Here is a 20,000-nt window from a genome sequence, read left to right as displayed (position 1 = left end):
TGTGTAGTGTGTGAGAGAGAGAGAGAGAGTGTGTGAGAGCTCGGTGTGTGTGTAGTGTGTGTGTGTGAGAGCTCGGTGTGTGTGTAGTGTGTGTGTGTGAGAGCTCGGTGTGTGTGTAGTGTGTGTGTGTGAGAGCTCGGTGTGTGTGTAGTGTGTGTGTGTGTTGCAGCATCTCTCTCCTTGTCTAGAGAACAATTGTCTGTCTGGAGTCCGCACTGCAGCTCCTCAGCCCCTCCCTCTCCTCTTTACCCCCTCTCCTCTTCTCATCCCTTCCTCCTCTCATCCCTCACTCCTCCCCCTCTCCTCTTCTCATCCCTTCCTCCTGTCATCCCTCACTCCTCCCCCTCTCCTCCTCTCATCCCTTCCTCCTCTCATCCCTCACTCCTCCCCCTCTCCTCCTCTCATCCCTCCCTTCTCATCCCTCACTCCTCCCCCTCTCCTCCTCTCATCCCTCCCTTCTCATCCCTCACTCCTCCCCCTCTCCTCCTCATCCTTCCCTCCTCTGTTCCTGGGAAAATTACGGGGAAAGGCCGGGTCATTTACATAATTGCTATGTGTGTGTGTTTCACTTGTGTCATCTGCTCAAACACACACACACACACACACACACACACAAAAACCTCTACTCACACACACACACACACACACACACACACACACACCATATATACACTCACTCACACATGGCTATACCATACATACTGCTCATATTCACCTGTCAGCCAGTGTTCCTGATCGGGCTCAGCAGCTCAACTCTCTCTCTCTCTCTCTGGTCACTTCTACAAACCCTGTGTGTGTGTGTGTGTGTGTGTGTGTGTGTGTGTGTGTGTGTGTGTGTGTGTGTGTGTGTGTGTGGGGTTCTAAGAGCGAAATAGAAAAGGACCGGTTCAGAGAGGGAATTTCAGACAAAGAGACAGAAAGATCATGAAGGTGACTGTAGGGCTGACGAGTGTGTGAGATGGAGGGATGGTGATTGATTTGCGACACTTTCTGCTACACTTTCTGCTGCACTTGAGCTGACAATGTCGACATGCATCACATCACATTCACTCTTTCTCTTCCTCTCTCCCGCTCGCTCCCTCTCTCCCTTTCTCTCTTTCTCTCCCTCTCTCTTTCTCTCCGTCTCTCCCTCTCTCTGGTCTGGTCAGGATATCCTGTGGTCTGAGTGCCCTCTTATCCTCTCTGGCATGGACAAAAACAGGAAGTGTGTGTGTGCCTGCCTATGCCAGTGTTTTGTCCATGCTCCGAGGCTGGAGGTGACCTCATATCCTTTAACCTACCTCACTTCGTTGGGGTTGAGTGATGTGTGTATGCTTTCTGCTCTAGTCCTTGCAGGTTACAGTGTTTTCTGGTATTTCTGGTTCTCTCTGGTTCTAGACCAGTCCTGTCACCTGGTACTGGTCTCCCAGGTCTAACTCAGGGCCTGATCCTAATGTAGCGATAATCAGCTGACTCGGTCCTGGTCTGGTGCTGACAAGACACGGTCCTGATCTGGTGCTGACAAGACTCGGTCCTGGTCTGGTGCTGACAAGACACGATCCTGGTCTGGTGCTGTACTGACAAGACACTGTCCTGGTCTGGTGCTGTACTGACAAGACACTGTCCTGGTCTGGTGCTGTACTGACCAGACTCTGTCCTGGTCTGGTGCTGTACTGACAAGACACGGTCCTGGTCTGGTGCTGTACTGACAAGACACGGTCCTGGTCTGGTGCCGACAAGACACGGTCTTGGTCTGGTGCTGACAAGACACGGTCCTGGTCTGGTGCTGACAAGACACGGTCCTGGTCTGGTGCCGACAAGACACGGTCCTGGTGCTGTACTGACCAGACACTGTCCTGGCCTGGTGCTGTACTGACAAGACACTGTCCTGGTCTGGTGCTGACAAGACTCTGTCCTGGTCTGGTGCTGTACTGACCAGAGACTGTCCTGGTCTGGTGCTGTACTGACAAGACACTGTCCTGTCCTGGTGCTGTACTGACAAGACACTGGTCTGGTGCTGTACTGACAAGACACTGGTCTGGTGTTGTACTGACAAGACACTGGTCTGGTGCTGACAAGACTCTGTCCTGGTCTGGTGCTGTACTGACAAGACACTGTCCTGGTCTGGTGCTGTACTGACAAGACACTGTCCTGTCCTGGTGCTGTACTGACAAGACTCTGTCCTTGTCTGGTGCTGTACTGACAAGACACTGTCCTGGTCTGGTGCTGACAAGACACTGTCCTGGTCTGGTGCTGTACTGACAAGACACTGTCCTGGTCTGGTGCTGTACTGACAAGACTCTGTCCTGGTCTGGTGCTGACAAGACACTGTCCTGGTCTGGTGCTGTACTGACAAGACTCTGTCCTGGTCTGGTGCTGACAAGACTCTGTCCTGGTCTGGTGCTGACAAGACTCTGTCCTGGTCTATTGCTGACAAGACTCTGTCCTGGCCTGGTGCTGTACTGACAAGACACTGTCCTGGTCTGGTGCTGTACTGACAAGACACGGTCCTGATCTGGTGCTGACAAGACACGGTCCTGGTCTGGTGCTGACAAGACACGGTCCTGGTCTGGTGCTGTACTGACAAGACACGGTCCTGGTCTGGTGCTGACAAGACACGGTCCTGGTCTGGTGCTGACAAGACACGGTCCTGGTCTGGTGCTGTACTGACAAGACACTGTCCTTGTCTGGTGCTGTACTGACAAGACACTGTCCTGGTCTGGTGCTGACAAGACACTGTGCTGGTCTGGTGCTGTACTGACAAGACACTGTCCTGGTCTGGTGCTGACAAGACTCTGTCCTGGTCTGGTGCTGACAAGACACTGTCCTGGTCTGGTGCTGTACTGACAAGACACTGTCCTGGTCTGGTGCTGTACTGACAAGACTCTGTCCTGGTCTGGTGCTGACAAGACACTGTCCTGGTCTGGTGCTGTACTGACAAGACTCTGTCCTGGTCTGGTGCTGACAAGACTCTGTCCTGGTCTGGTGCTGACAAGACACGGTCCTGGTCTGGTGCTGACAAGACACGGTCCTGGTCTGGTGCTGTACTGACAAGACACGGTCCTGGTCTGGTGCTGACAAGACACGGTCCTGGTCTGGTGCTGTACTGACAAGACCGAACCAAAGAGAAGCGAGACAGGACCACATTTGTGGGGTTGGAGGCTGAGGATAAACTAAGCCTGTGTGTTTATGTGAGTTATTTTGAGCCTCTACTTTGAGGAAGAGGAGGAAGGGTGGAGGAAGGTAAATAGAAGATGTAAGGCCAGCTGATCACTGTATCCATTGAGAGGAGTTGAATGCCTCTTTCTCTCTGATGCAGACACACACACCCTAACCCCCAGCCCAGTGCCCCCCTGTGTGTGTGTGTGTTGTTTTTCTATTACAGCTGTGATGATGTTATTTCACATATCTGAGCCAAAGTGTTTCCCATGGTAGGGCTTTAGAGGGGGGTCAGTAGGCTGTAGTCTCCCCCATGGTGGAACTTTCTCCCCAGGCCTGCCCTCCCCTAACACCACGGGCAGTACTGGAGGTATGAAACAATCACATGAGGATAGTTGATCCATGTGTGTGTCCTCATTGGCCATCTGTGAGATTGAGAGAGAGAGGGACATGAGAGAGAGGGACAAGCGAGAGAGGGACAAGCGAGAGAGGGACAAGCGAGAGAGGGACAAGCGAGAGGGGGACAAGCGAGAGAGGGACAAGCGAGAGAGGGACAAGCGAGAGAGGGACAAGAGAGAGGGGGACACAAGAGAGAGGGGGACAAGCGAGAGAGGGACAAGCGAGAGAGGGACAAGCGAGAGAGGGACAAGAGAGAGAGGGACAAGAGAGAGAGGGACAAGCGAGAGAGGGACAAGCGAGAGAGGGGGACAAGCGAGAGAGGGACAAGCGAGAGAGTGACAAGAGAGAGAGGGACAAGAGAGAGAGGGACAAGCGAGAGAGGGACAAGCGAGAGAGTGACAAGAGAGAGGGGGAAAAGAGAGAGGGGGAAAAGAGAGAGGGGGACAAGAAAGAGAGGGACAAGAGAGAGGGGGACAAGAGAGAGGGGGACACAAGAGAGAGGGGGACAAGCGAGAGAGGGACAAGCGAGAGAGGGACAAGAGAGAGAGGGACAAGCGAGAGAGGGACAAGATAGAGAGGGACAAGAGAGAGGGGGACAAGAGAGAGAGGGACAAGCGAGAGAGGGACAAGCGAGAGAGTGACAAGAGAGAGGGGGAAAAGAGAGAGGGGGAAAAGAGAGAGGGGGAAAAGAGAGAGGGGGAAAAGAGAGAGGGGGAAAAGAGAGAGAGGGACAAGAGAGAGAGGGACAAGCGAGAGAGGGACAAGAGAGAGAGGGACAAGCGAGAGAGGGACAAGATAGAGAGGGACAAGAGAGAGGGGGACAAGAGAGAGAGGGACAAGCGAGAGAGGGACAAGCGAGAGAGTGACAAGAGAGAGGGGGAAAAGAGAGAGGGGGAAAAGAGAGAGGGGGAAAAGAGAGAGGGGGAAAAGAGAGAGAGGGACAAGAGAGAGAGGGACAAGCGAGAGAGGGACAAGAGAGAGGGGGTCAAGAGAGAGGGGGACAAGCGAGAGAGGGACAAGCCAGAGAGGGACAAGAGAGAGAGAAAGGGACAAAAGAGAGAGAAAGGGACAAGAGAGAGAGACAAGAGAGAGAGAGAGGGACAAGAGAGGGACAAGCGAGAGAGAGAGGGACAAGCGAGAGGGACAAGAGAGAGAGAGAGGGACAAGAGAGAGACAAGAGAGAGAGAGAGGGACAAGAGAGGGACAAGCGAGAGAGAGAGGGACAAGCGAGAGGGACAAGAGAGAGAGAGAGGGACAAGAGAGGGACAAGCGAGAGAGAGAGGGACAAGCAAGAGAGAGAGGGACAAGAGAGAGAGAGAGAGGGATGAGAGCGAGAGAGGGACGAGAGCGAGAAAGGGACAAGAGAGCAAGGGGGACAAGAGAGAGAGAGGGACGAGAGAGAGAGAGTGACAAGCGAGAGAGGGACAAGAGAGAGAGAGAGATGGACATGAGAGATAGAGGGACATGAGAGAGAGAGAGAGAGAGAGAGAGAGAGGGGCATGAGAGAGGGGCATATGAGAGAGAGAGAGAGAGAGAGAGAGGGACATGAGAGATAGAGGGACATGAGAGATAGAGAGAGAGAGAGAGAGAGAGGGGCATGAGAGATAGAGGGACATGAGAGATAGAGAGGGGCATGAGAGAGGGGCATATGAGAGAGAGCGAGAGAGAGAGAGAGAGAGAGAGAGGGACATGAGAGATAGAGGGACATGAGAGATAGAGAGAGAGAGAGAGAGAGAGAGAGAGAGAGGGGCATATGAGAGAGCCCTAAATCGACAGTACACTATGGCTAAATATTTGACCATGGTTACTGATCAAAACCTTAGAAAAACCTTGACAAAGTACAGGCTCAGTGAGCACAGCCTTTCCATTGAGAAGGGTAGACACAGGAAAACCTGGCTCCCTGTAGAGGAAAGGCTGTGCAACCACTGCACCACAGCAGAACCTGAGACGGAGCTGCATTTCCTGACAAAATGTAAAAAATATAAACAATTAGAGTGTCATTTTCCCAAATTTGAAACCCTTATTCAAGGTTTTAAAGACCTCTCTGATGAGGATAGGCTACCCGTCCTGTTGGGGGAGGACGCAGAGAGCTGTGGGTTGGCAGCGCACTACATTGCTGCCTGCCATAAGATGAGGGACAGTGTCTGACAGACCAATCAACCTGCACATGTCCTCTACTGTATGCTTATTGTTATTGTTCAATGTATGGTTATTGTTGTTACTGTTATCCCGTTCACAATTATGATACTCTTTTTTTTTTTATGTATATATTGTAAATATCCAAAGGAAGCTTTGGCAATATGTACATTGTTACATCATGCCAATAAAGCAAATTGAATTGAGTGAGTGAGTGAGAGAGAGAGCTGTAGAGAGAGCTATAGAGAGAGAGAGCTATATAGAGAGAGAGCTATAGAGAGAGAGAGCTATAGAGAGAGAGAGCTGTAGAGAGAGAGAGCTGTAGAGAGAGAGAGAGCTGTAGAGAGAGCTGTAGAGAGAGAGAGAGAGAGAGCTGTAGAGAGAGAGCTGTAGAGAGAGAGAGCTGTAGAGAGAGAGAGCTGTAGAGAGAGAGAGAGAGCTGTAGAGAGAGAGCTGTAGAGAGAGAGAGCTGTAGAGAGAGAGAGAGCTGTAGAGAGAGCTCAAGCTGTAGAGAGAGAGAGAGACAGAGAGAGAGCTGTAGAGAGAGAGAGAGAGCTGTAGAGAGAGCTCAAGCTGTAGAGAGAGCTCAAGCTGTAGAGAGAGAGAGAGAGAGAGAGACAGAGAGAGAGAGAGCTGTAGAGAGAGAGAGAGCTGTAGAGAGAGAGAGCTGTAGAGAGAGAGAGCTGTAGAGAGAGAGAGCTGTAGAGAGAGCTCAAGCTGTAGAGAGAGAGAGAGAGACAGAGAGAGAGCTCAAGCTGTAGAGACAGAGAGAGACAGAGAGAGAGAGAGTTGTAGAGAGAGAGCTGTAGACAGAGAGAGCTGTAGACAGAGAGAGCAGTAGAGAGAGAGAGCTGTAGAGAGAGAGAGCTGTAGAGAGAGAGAGCTGTAGACAGAGAGAGCTGTAGAGAGAGCTCAAGCTGTAGAGAGACAGAGAGAGACAGAGAGAGAGCTCAAGCTGTAGAGACAGAGAGAGAGAGACATTCTTTGAAGCTTTTGAAGATTACTGTTCATTGTTTATTTCACTTTTGTTTATTATCTACAGTACTGCACTTGCTTTGGCAATGTAAACATATGTTTCCCATGCCAATAAAGCCCATTGAATTAAAATTAATTGAATTGAGAGAGAGAGAGACATATGAGAGAGGGACATATGAGAGAGAGAGGGACATATGAGAGAGGGACATATGAGAGAGAAAGAGAGGGACATATGGGAGAGAGAGGGACATATGAGAGAGAGAGGGACATATGAGAGAGAGAGGGACATATGAGAGAGGGACATATGAGAGAGAAAGAGAGGGACATATGGGAGAGAGAGGGACATATGGGAGAGAGAGGGACATATGAGAGAGGGACATATGAGAGAGAAAGAGAGGGACATATGGGAGAGAGAGGGACATATGGGAGAGAGAGGGACATATGGGAGAGAGAGGGACATATGGGAGAGGGACATATGAGAGAGAGAGGGACATATGAGAGAGGGACATATGAGAGAGAGAGGGACATATGGGAGAGAGAGGGACATATGAAAGAGGGACATATGAGAGAGGGACATATGAGAGAGAGAGGGAGAGAGAGGGACATATGAGAGAGGAACATATGAGAGAGAGAGGGACATATGAGAGAGGGACATATGAGAGAGAGAGAGAGAGAGAGAGGTACATATGAGAGAGAGAGAGAGAGAGAGAGGTACATATGAGAGAGGGACATATGAGAGAGAGGGACATATGAGAGAGAGGGACATGAGAGAATGAGAGGGGCATGAGAGGGTGGGACATGAGAGGGAGGGACATGAGAGAGAGAGAGAGAGACACGACAGGAGAGAGAGAGAGAGAAAGGAGGACATGAGCGAATGAGAGGGGCATGAGAGGGAGGGACATGAGAGAGACACGACAGGAGAGAGAGAGAGAGAGGGACATGAGAGAGAGAGAAAGGAGGACATGAGAGAGGGTGGGACACATCATCAATGGGCCCTGAAGCTCTATTTGTCCTGATTGGAACCAGCTTGTTGTTGCTGCTGTTTTATTAATGATTGTTATCTGTTGAGGCTAGGAGAACACTCTCTACCACACTGACAGTATACAGGAGAACACTCTCTACCACACTGACAGTATACAGGAGAACACTCTCTCTCTAACACACTGACAGTATACAGGAGAACACTCTCTCTCTACCACACTGACAGTATACAGGAGAACACTCTCTACCACACTGACAGTATACAGGAGAACACTCTCTACCACACTGACAGTATACAGGAGAACACTCTCTACCACACTGACAGTATACAGGAGAACACTCTCTACCACACTGACAGTATACAGGAGAACACTCTCTACCACACTGACAGTATACAGGAGAACACTCTCTCTCTACCACACTGACAGTATACAGGAGAACACTCTCTACCACACTGACAGTATACAGGAGAACACTCTCTACCACACTGACAGTATACAGGAGAACACTCTCTACCACACTGACAGTATACAGGAGAACACTCTCTACCACACTGACAGTATACAGGAGAACACTCTCTACCACACTGACAGTATACAGGAGAACACTCTCTACCACACTGACAGTATACAGGATAACACTCTCTACCACACTGACAGTATACAGGAGAACACTCTCTACCACACTGACAGTATACAGGATAACACTCTCTACCACACTGACAGTATACAGGATAACACTCTCTACCACACTGACAGTATACAGGTGAACACTCTCTCTCTACCACACTGACAGTATACAGGAGAACACTCTCTAACACACTGACAGTATACAGGAGAACACTCTCTACCACACTGACAGTATACAGGAGAACACTCTCTACCACACTGACAGTATACAGGAGAACACTCTCTAACACACTGACAGTATACAGGAGAACACTCTCTAACACACTGACAGTATACAGGAGAACACTCTCTAACACACTGACAGTATACAGGAGAACACTCTCTACCACACTGACAGTATACAGGAGAACACTCTCTAACACACTGACAGTATACAGGAGAACACTCTCTCTCTACCACACTGACAGTATACAGGAGAACACTCTCTACCACACTGACAGTATACAGGATAACACTCTCTACCACACTGACAGTATACAGGATAACACTCTCTACCACACTGACAGTATACAGGAGAACACTCTCTACCACACTGACAGTATACAGGATAACACTCTCTAACACACTGACAGTATACAGGATAACACTCTCTCTCTACCACACTGACAGTATACAGGAGAACACTCTCTACCACACTGACAGTATACAGGAGAACACTCTCTACCACACTGACAGTATACAGGAGAACACTCTCTACCACACTGACAGTATACAGGAGAACACTCTCTAACACACTGACAGTATACAGGATAACACTCTCTCTCTACCACACTGACAGTATACAGGAGAACACTCTCTACCACACTGACAGTATACAGGATAACACTCTCTACCACACTGACAGTATACAGGATAACACTCTCTACCACACTGACAGTATACAGGATAACACTCTCTACCACACTGACAGTATACAGGATAACACTCTCTCTCTACCACACTGACAGTATACAGGAGAACACTCTCTACCACACTGACAGTATACAGGATAACACTCTCTACCACACTGACAGTATACAGGAGAACACTCTCTACCACACTGACAGTATACAGGAGAACACTCTCTACCACACTGACAGTATACAGGAGAACACTCTCTCTCTACCACACTGACAGTATTCAGGAGAACACTCTCTACCACACTGACAGTATACAGGAGAACACTCTCTACCACACTGACAGTATACAGGAGAACACTCTCTACCACACTGACAGTATACAGGAGAACACTCTCTCTCTACCACACTGACAGTATTCAGGAGAACACTCTCTAACACACTGACAGTATACAGGAGAACACTCTCTCTCTACCACACTGACAGTATACAGGATAACACTCTCTACCACACTGACAGTATACAGGAGAACACTCTCTACCACACTGACAGTATACAGGATAACACTCTCTACCACACTGACAGTATACAGGAGAACACTCTCTACCACACTGACAGTATACAGGATAACACTCTCTAACACACTGACAGTATACAGGATAACACTCTCTAACACACTGACAGTATACAGGAGAACACTCTCTAACACACTGACAGTATACAGGATAACACTCTCTACCACACTGACAGTATACAGGAGAACACTCTCTACCACACTGACAGTATACAGGATAACACTCTCTAACACACTGACAGTATACAGGAGAACACTCTCTAACACACTGACAGTATACAGGATAACACTCTCTCTCTACCACACTGACAGTATACAGGAGAACACTCTCTACCACACTGACAGTATACAGGAGAACACTCTCTAACACACTGACAGTATACAGGATAACACTCTCTACCACACTGACAGTATACAGGAGAACACTCTCTACCACACTGACAGTATACAGGAGAACACTCTCTAACACACTGACAGTATACAGGATAACACTCTCTACCACACTGACAGTATACAGGAGAACACTCTCTACCACACTGACAGTATACAGGATAACACTCTCTCTCTACCACACTGACAGTATACAGGAGAACACTCTCTAACACACTGACAGTATACAGGATAACACTCTCTACCACACTGACAGTATACAGGAGAACACTCTCTACCACACTGACAGTATACAGGAGAACACTCTCTACCACACTGACAGTATACAGGAGAACACTCTCTCTCTACCACACTGACAGTATACAGGAGAACACTCTCTACCACACTGACAGTATACAGGAGAACACTCTCTACCACACTGACAGTATACAGGAGAACACTCTCTAACACACTGACAGTATACAGGAGAACACTCTCTAACACACTGACAGTATACAGGAGAACACTCTCTAACACACTGACAGTATACAGGAGAACACTCTCTACCACACTGACAGTATACAGGAGAACACTCTCTACCACACTGACAGTATACAGGATAACACTCTCTACCACACTGACAGTATACAGGAGAACACTCTCTACCACACTGACAGTATACAGGAGAACACTCTCTACCACACTGACAGTATACAGGAGAACACTCTCTACCACACTGACAGTATACAGGAGAACACTCTCTACCACACTGACAGTATACAGGAGAACACTCTCTACCACACTGACAGTATACAGGAGAACACTCTCTCTCTACCACACTGACAGTATACAGGAGAACACTCTCTCTCTAACACACTGACAGTATACAGGAGAACACTCTCTACCACACTGACAGTATACAGGAGAACACTCTCTAACACACTGACAGTATACAGGATAACACTCTCTACCACACTGACAGTATACAGGAGAACACTCTCTAACACACTGACAGTATACAGGAGAACACTCTCTACCACACTGACAGTATACAGGAGAACACTCTCTAACACACTGACAGTATACAGGATAACACTCTCTACCACACTGACAGTATACAGGAGAACACTCTCTCTCTACCACACTGACAGTATACAGGAGAACACTCTCTACCACACTGACAGTATACAGGATAACACTCTCTCTCTACCACACTGACAGTATACAGGAGAACACTCTCTCTCTACCACACTGACAGTATACAGGAGAACACTCTCTACCACACTGACAGTATACAGGAGAACACTCTCTACCACACTGACAGTATACAGGAGAACACTCTCTAACACACTGACAGTATACAGGAGAACACTCTCTCTCTACCACACTGACAGTATACAGGAGAACACTCTCTACCACACTGACAGTATACAGGAGAACACTCTCTACCACACTGACAGTATACAGGAGAACACTCTCTACCACACTGACAGTATACAGGAGAACACTCTCTCTCTACCACACTGACAGTATACAGGAGAACACTCTCTACCACACTGACAGTATACAGGAGAACACTCTCTCTCTACCACACTGACAGTATACAGGAGAACACTCTCTCTCTACCACACTGACAGTATACAGGAGAACACTCTCTCTACCACACTGACAGTATACAGGAGAACACTCTCTCTCTACCACACTGACAGTATACAGGAGAACACTCTCTCTCTACCACACTGACAGTATACAGGATAACACTCTCTACCACACTGACAGTATACAGGAGAACACTCTCTACCACACTGACAGTATACAGGAGAACACTCTCTACCACACTGACAGTATACAGGAGAACACTCTCTACCACACTGACAGTATACAGGATAACACTCTCTACCACACTGACAGTATACAGGAGAACACTCTCTCTCTACCACACTGACAGTATACAGGAGAACACTCTCTCTCTACCACACTGACAGTATACAGGAGAACACTCTCTAACACACTGACAGTATACAGGATAACACTCTCTACCACACTGACAGTATACAGGAGAACACTCTCTACCACACTGACAGTATACAGGATAACACTCTCTAACACACTGACAGTATACAGGAGAACACTCTCTCTCTAACACACTGACAGTATACAGGATAACACTCTCTAACACACTGACAGTATACAGGAGAACACTCTCTAACACACTGACAGTATACAGGATAACACTCTCTACCACACTGACAGTATACAGGAGAACACTCTCTCTCTAACACACTGACAGTATACAGGATAACACTCTCTACCACACTGACAGTATACAGGAGAACACTCTCTACCACACTGACAGTATACAGGAGAACACTCTCTAACACACTGACAGTATACAGGAGAACACTCTCTCTCTACCACACTGACAGTATACAGGAGAACACTCTCTACCACACTGACAGTATACAGGATAACACTCTCTACCACACTGACAGTATACAGGAGAACACTCTCTAACACACTGACAGTATACAGGATAACACTCTCTACCACACTGACAGTATACAGGAGAACACTCTCTACCACACTGACAGTATACAGGAGAACACTCTCTACCACACTGACAGTATACAGGAGAACACTCTCTACCACACTGACAGTATACAGGATAACACTCTCTCTCTACCACACTGACAGTATACAGGATAACACTCTCTACCACACTGACAGTATACAGGTGAACACTCTCTCTCTACCACACTGACAGTATACAGGAGAACACTCTCTAACACACTGACAGTATACAGGAGAACACTCTCTACCACACTGACAGTATACAGGAGAACACTCTCTCTCTACCACACTGACAGTATACAGGATAACACTCTCTACCACACTGACAGTATACAGGAGAACACTCTCTACCACACTGACAGTATACAGGAGAACACTCTCTCTCTACCACACTGACAGTATACAGGAGAACACTCTCTAACACACTGACAGTATACAGGATAACACTCTCTACCACACTGACAGTATACAGGAGAACACTCTCTACCACACTGACAGTATACAGGAGAACACTCTCTCTCTACCACACTGACAGTATACAGGATAACACTCTCTCTCTACCACACTGACAGTATACAGGAGAACACTCTCTCTACCACACTGACAGTATACAGGAGAACACTCTCTACCACACTGACAGTATACAGGAGAACACTCTCTACCACACTGACAGTATACAGGAGAACACTCTCTACCACACTGACAGTATACAGGAGAACACTCTCTACCACACTGACAGTATACAGGAGAACACTCTCTACCACACTGACAGTATACAGGAGAACACTCTCTACCACACTGACAGTATACAGGAGAACACTCTCTACCACACTGACAGTATACAGGAGAACACTCTCTACCACACTGACAGTATACAGGAGAACACTCTCTACCACACTGACAGTATACAGGAGAACACTCTCTACCACACTGACAGTATACAGGAGAACACTCTCTACCACACTGACAGTATACAGGAGAACACTCTCTACCACACTGACAGTATACAGGAGAACACTCTCTCTCTACCACACTGACAGTATACAGGAGAACACTCTCTCTCTACCACACTGACAGTATACAGGAGAACACTCTCTACCACACTGACAGTATACAGGAGAACACTCTCTACCACACTGACAGTATACAGGAGAACACTCTCTACCACACTGACAGTATACAGGAGAACACTCTCTACCACACTGACAGTATACAGGAGAACACTCTCTACCACACTGACAGTATACAGGAGAACACTCTCTACCACACTGACAGTATACAGGAGAACACTCTCTACCACACTGACAGTATACAGGAGAACACTCTCTACCACACTGACAGTATACAGGAGAACACTCTCTACCACACTGACAGTATACAGGAGAACACTCTCTACCACACTGACAGTATACAGGAGAACACTCTCTACCACACTGACAGTATACAGGAGAACACTCTCTACCACACTGACAGTATACAGGAGAACACTCTCTCTCTACCACACTGACAGTATACAGGAGAACACTCTCTCTCTACCACACTGACAGTATACAGGAGAACACTCTCTCTCTACCACACTGACAGTATACAGGAGAACACTCTCTCTACCACACTGACAGTATACAGGAGAACACTCTCTCTCTACCACACTGACAGTATACAGGAGAACACTCTCTCTCTACCACACTGACAGTATACAGGAGAACACTCTCTCTACCACACTGACAGTATACAGGAGAACACTCTCTCTACCACACTGACAGTATACAGGAGAACACTCTCTACCACACTGACAGTATACAGGAGAACACTCTCTACCACACTGACAGTATACAGGAGAACACTCTCTACCACACTGACAGTATACAGGAGAACACTCTCTCTCACCACACTGACAGTATACAGGAGAACACTCTCTCTTACCACACTGACAGTATACAGGAGAACACTCTCTACCACACTGACAGTATACAGGAGAACACTCTCTCTACCACACTGACAGTATACAGGAGAACACTCTCTCTCTACCACACTGACAGTATACAGGAGAACACTCTCTCTCTACCACACTGACAGTATACAGGAGAACACTCTCTCTCTACCACACTGACAGTATACAGGAGAACACTCTCTCTCTACCACACTGACAGTATACAGGAGAACACTCTCTCTCACCACACTGACAGTATACAGGAGAACACTCTCTACCACACTGACAGTATACAGGAGAACACTCTCTACCACACTGACAGTATACAGGAGAACACTCTCTACCACACTGACAGTATACAGGAGAACACTCTCTCTACCACACTGACAGTATACAGGAGAACACTCTCTCTCTACCACACTGACAGTATACAGGAGAACACTCTCTACCACACTGACAGTATACAGGAGAACACTCTCTACCACACTGACAGTATACAGGAGAACACTCTCTCTCTACCACACTGACAGTATACAGGAGAACACTCTCTCTCTACCACACTGACAGTATACAGGAGAACACTCTCTCTACCACACTGACAGTATACAGGAGAACACTCTCTACCACACTGACAGTATACAGGAGAACACTCTCTACCACACTGACAGTATACAGGAGAACACTCTCTCCTACCACACTGACAGTATACAGGAGAACACTCTCTCTACCACACTGACAGTATACAGGAGAACACTCTCTACCACACTGACAGTATACAGGAGAACACTCTCTACCACACTGACAGTATACAGGAGAACACTCTCTCTCTACCACACTGACAGTATACAGGAGAACACTCTCTCTCTACCACACTGACAGTATACAGGAGAACACTCTCTCTCTACCACACTGACAGTATACAGGAGAACACTCTCTCTCTACCACACTGACAGTATACAGGAGAACACTCTCTCTACCACACTGACAGTATACAGGAGAACACTCTCTCTCTACCACACTGACAGTATACAGGAGAACACTCTCTACCACACTGACAGTATACAGGAGAACACTCTCTACCACACTGACAGTATACAGGAGAACACTCTACCACACTGACAGTATACAGGAGAACACTCTCTCTCTACCACACTGACAGTATACAGGAGAACACTCTCTCTCTACCACACTGACAGTATACAGGAGAACACTCTCTCTCTACCACACTGACAGTATACAGGAGAACACTCTCTACCACACTGACAGTATACAGGAGAACACTCTCTACCACACTGACAGTATACAGGAGAACACTCTCTCTCTACCACACTGACAGTATACAGGAGAACACTCTCTCTCTACCACACTGACAGTATACAGGAGAACACTCTCTCTCTACCACACTGACAGTATACAGGAGAACACTCTCTCTCTACCACACTGACAGTATACAGGAGAACACTCTCTACCACACTGACAGTATACAGGAGAACACTCTCTCTCTACCACACTGACAGTATACAGGAGAACACTCTCTCTCTACCACACTGACAGTATACAGGAGAACACTCTCTCTCTACCACACTGACAGTATACAGGAAAACACTCTCTCAGGGCCACAGTAATCTATATCACTGACACTATACAGCACCACAGTAACCTATATCGCTGACACTATACAGCACCACAGTAAACTAAATCACTGACATTATACAGCACCACAGTAACTTATATCACTGACACTATACAGCACCACAGTAATCTATATCACTGACACTACACAGCACCACAGTAACCTATATCACTGGCACTATACAGCACCACAGTAACCTATATCACTGACACTATACAGCACCACAGTAACCTATATCACTGACACTATACAGCACCACAGTAACCTATATCACTGACATTATACAGGGCCACAGTAAGCTACCTATATCACCGACACTATACAGCACCACAGTAACCTATATCACTGACACTATACAGCACCACAGTAACCTATATCACTGACATTATACAGCACCACAGTAACCTATATCACCGACACTATACAGCACCACAGTAACCTATATCACCGACACTATACAGCACCACAGTAACCTATATCACCGACACTATACAGCACCACAGTAACCTATATCACTGACACTATACAGCACCACAGTAACCTATATCCCCGACACTATACAGCACCACAGTAACCTATATCACCGACACTATACAGCACCACAGTAACCTATATCACTGACACTATACAGCACCACAGTAACCTATATCACTGACATTATACAGCACCACAGAAACCTATATCACCGACACTACACAGCACCACAGTAACCTATATCACTGACACTTCACAGGGCCACAGTAAGCTACGTATATCACCGATACTATACAGCACCACAGTAATCTATATCACAGTAGACTGACTCAACTCCTCAACCCAACACAATTACTGTGTCATGTCTCTGTTGTTGTTGATCTATACAGGCTCTGCAGAAGCTGGCCAGTCAGTACCTGAAGAGGGATTGGCCAGGCATCAAACCTGACGACCAACGCACAGACTACAGGTGAGTAGAAGACAGACCCTTGCTAACATCACACACTGTTCTTGGTTGGCTTGCGGTCTTCCTGTTGCGTAAACTGACTGTGTGTGTTGTGTGTAGGAATGTGTATGCTGTGTGGCGGTCCTATCTGGAGGGGACAGTACAGGTGACCCAGTCTCGCATCAACGTGTGTGACAACTACAAGAATGAGATCTCAGACCCTGCTAAAACTGTACGGCTATACAAGGAACAGCAACTCAAAAAGGTAGTGCTGTGTGTGTCTCATATCCTAGTATATCATCTGTGTCCCATATCCTAGTATATCATCTGTGTGTGTCCCATATCCTAGTATATCATCTGTGTGTGTCCCATATCCTAGTATATCATCTGTGTGTGTCCCATATCCTAGTCTATCATCTGTGTCCCATATCCTAGTATATCATCTGTGTGTGTCCCATATCCTAGTATATCATCTGTGTCCCATATCCTAGTATATCATCTGTGTCCCATATCCTAGTATATCATCTGTGTCCCATATCCTAGTATATCATCTGTGTGTGTCCCATAATCTAGTATATCATCTGTGTCCCATATCCTAGTATATCATCTGTGTGTGTCCCATAATCTAGTATATCATCTGTGTCCCATATCCTAGTATATCATCTGTGTCCCATATCCTAGTATATCATCTGTGTGTCCCCCATAATCTAGTATATCATCTGTGTCCCATATCCTAGTATATCATCTGTGTCCCATATCCTAGTATATCATCTGTGTCCCATATCCTAGTATATCATCTGTGTGTGTCCCATATCCTAGTATATCATCTGTGTGTGTCCCATATCCTAGTATATCATCTGTCTGTGTCCCATATCCTAGTATATCATCTGTGTCCCATATCCTAGTATATCATCTGTGTCCCATATCCTAGTATATCATCTGTGTGTGTCCCATATCCTAGTATATCATCTGTCTGTGTCCCATATCGTAGTATATCATCTGTCTGTGTCCCATATCCTAGTATATCATCTGTGTCCCATATCCTAGTATATCATCTGTCTGTGTCCCATATCCTAGTATATAATCTGTGTCCCATATCCTAGTATATCATCTGTGTCCCATATCCTAGTATATCATCTGTGTCCCATATCCTAGTATATCATCTGTGTCCCATATCCTAGTATATCATCTGTGTCCCATATCCTAGTATATCATCTGTGTCCCATATCCTAGTATATCATCTGTGTCCCATATCCTAGTATATCATCTGTCTGTGTCCCATATCCTAGTATATCATCTGTCTGTGTCCCATATCCTAGTATATAATCTGTGTCCCATATCCTAGTATATCATCTGTGTCCCATATCCTAGTATATCATCTGTGTCCCATATCCTAGTATATCATCTGTGTGTGTCCCATATCCTAGTATATCATCTGTGTCCCATATCCTAGTATATCATCTGTGTCCCATATCCTAGTATATCATCTGTGTCCCTTATCCTAGTATATCATCTGTGTCCCATATCCTAGTATATCATCTGTGTGTGTCCCATAATCTAGTATATCATCTGTGTCCCATATCCTAGTATATCATCTGTGTGTCCCCCATAATCTAGTATATCATCTGTGTGTCCCCCATAATCTAGTATATAATCTGTGTCCCATATCCTAGTATATCATCTGTGTCCCATATCCTAGTATATCATCTGTGTCCCATATCCTAGTATATCATCTGTGTGTGTCCCATATCCTAGTATATCATCTGTCTGTGTCCCATATCCTACTATATCATCTGTGTCCCATATCCTAGTATATCATCTGTGTCCCATATCCTAGTATATCATCTGTGTGTGTCCCATATCCTAGTATATCATCTGTGTGTGTCCCATATCCTAGTATATCATCTGTCTGTGTCCCATATCCTAGTATATCATCTGTCTGTGTCCCATATCCTAGTATATCATCTGTGTCCCATATCCTAGTATATCATCTGTGTGTGTCCCATATCCTAGTATATCATCTGTCTGTGTCCCATATCGTAATATATCATCTGTCTGTGTCCCATATCCTAGTATATCATCTGTCTGTGTCCCATATCCTAGTATATCATCTGTGTCCCATATCCTAGTATATCATCTGTGTCCCATATCCTAGTATATCATCTGTGTCCCATATCCTAGTATATCATCTGTGTCCCATATCCTAGTATATCATCTGTCTGTGTCCCATATCCTAGTATATCATCTGTGTCCCATATCCTAGTATATCATCTGTCTGTGTCCCATATCCTAGTATATAATCTGTGTCCCATAATCTAGTATATCATCTGTGTCCCATATCCGAGTATATCATCTGTGTCCTATATCCTAGTATATCATCTGTGTCCCATATCCTAGTATATCATCTGTGTCCCATATCCTAGTATATCATCTGTGTCCTATATCCTAGTATATCATCTGTCTGTGTCCCATATCCTAGTATATCATCTGTGTGTGTAGCCTCTGTGTGTAGACTATCGTGTGTGTGTAACCTGTGTCTCTCTGTGCTGTGTGTAGAGTATAGAACAGTTGAATCGTATCCAGGTGGAGCTGCAGGACTCTGTGAAGGACCTGGCCAAAGCCAAGAAGAAATACTACGACTCAGAACAGGTGGCTCAGGCCGTTCGAGAGAAGGCTGACATCGAGGCCAAGTAGGTGGACAGACCTACCTCTCAACCCTAACCAACCACTCAGACCTACCTCTCAACCCTAACCCAACCACTCAGACCTACCTCTCAACCCTAACCAACCACTCAGACCTACCTCTCAACCCTAACCCAACCACTCAGACCTACCTCTCAACCCTAACCC

General features: G+C 46.6%; 1 protein-coding gene across 2 annotated transcripts in view; it reads left to right on the top strand.

Annotated features, from left to right (window-relative positions):
• Nucleotides 1-20,000, top strand: part of LOC106613235 (F-BAR and double SH3 domains protein 2) — a 138,356-nt gene that overhangs the window by 61,164 nt on the left and 57,192 nt on the right. For both annotated transcript variants that reach the window (XM_045724809.1, XM_045724810.1), the window contains exons 4-6: nucleotides 17,095-17,174; nucleotides 17,271-17,415; nucleotides 19,707-19,840. In XM_045724809.1, coding sequence (XP_045580765.1) covers nucleotides 17,095-17,174; nucleotides 17,271-17,415; nucleotides 19,707-19,840 — 359 coding nt within the window. The remainder of the gene's footprint in view (nucleotides 1-17,094; nucleotides 17,175-17,270; nucleotides 17,416-19,706; nucleotides 19,841-20,000) is intronic.

This window comes from Salmo salar, chromosome ssa09 (genome assembly GCF_905237065.1).
Source record: "Salmo salar chromosome ssa09, Ssal_v3.1, whole genome shotgun sequence".
NCBI classification, from domain to species: domain Eukaryota; kingdom Metazoa; phylum Chordata; class Actinopteri; order Salmoniformes; family Salmonidae; genus Salmo; species Salmo salar.
Note: the sequence above shows the minus strand (reverse complement) of the source record. Positions and strands in the feature narration are given on the sequence as shown.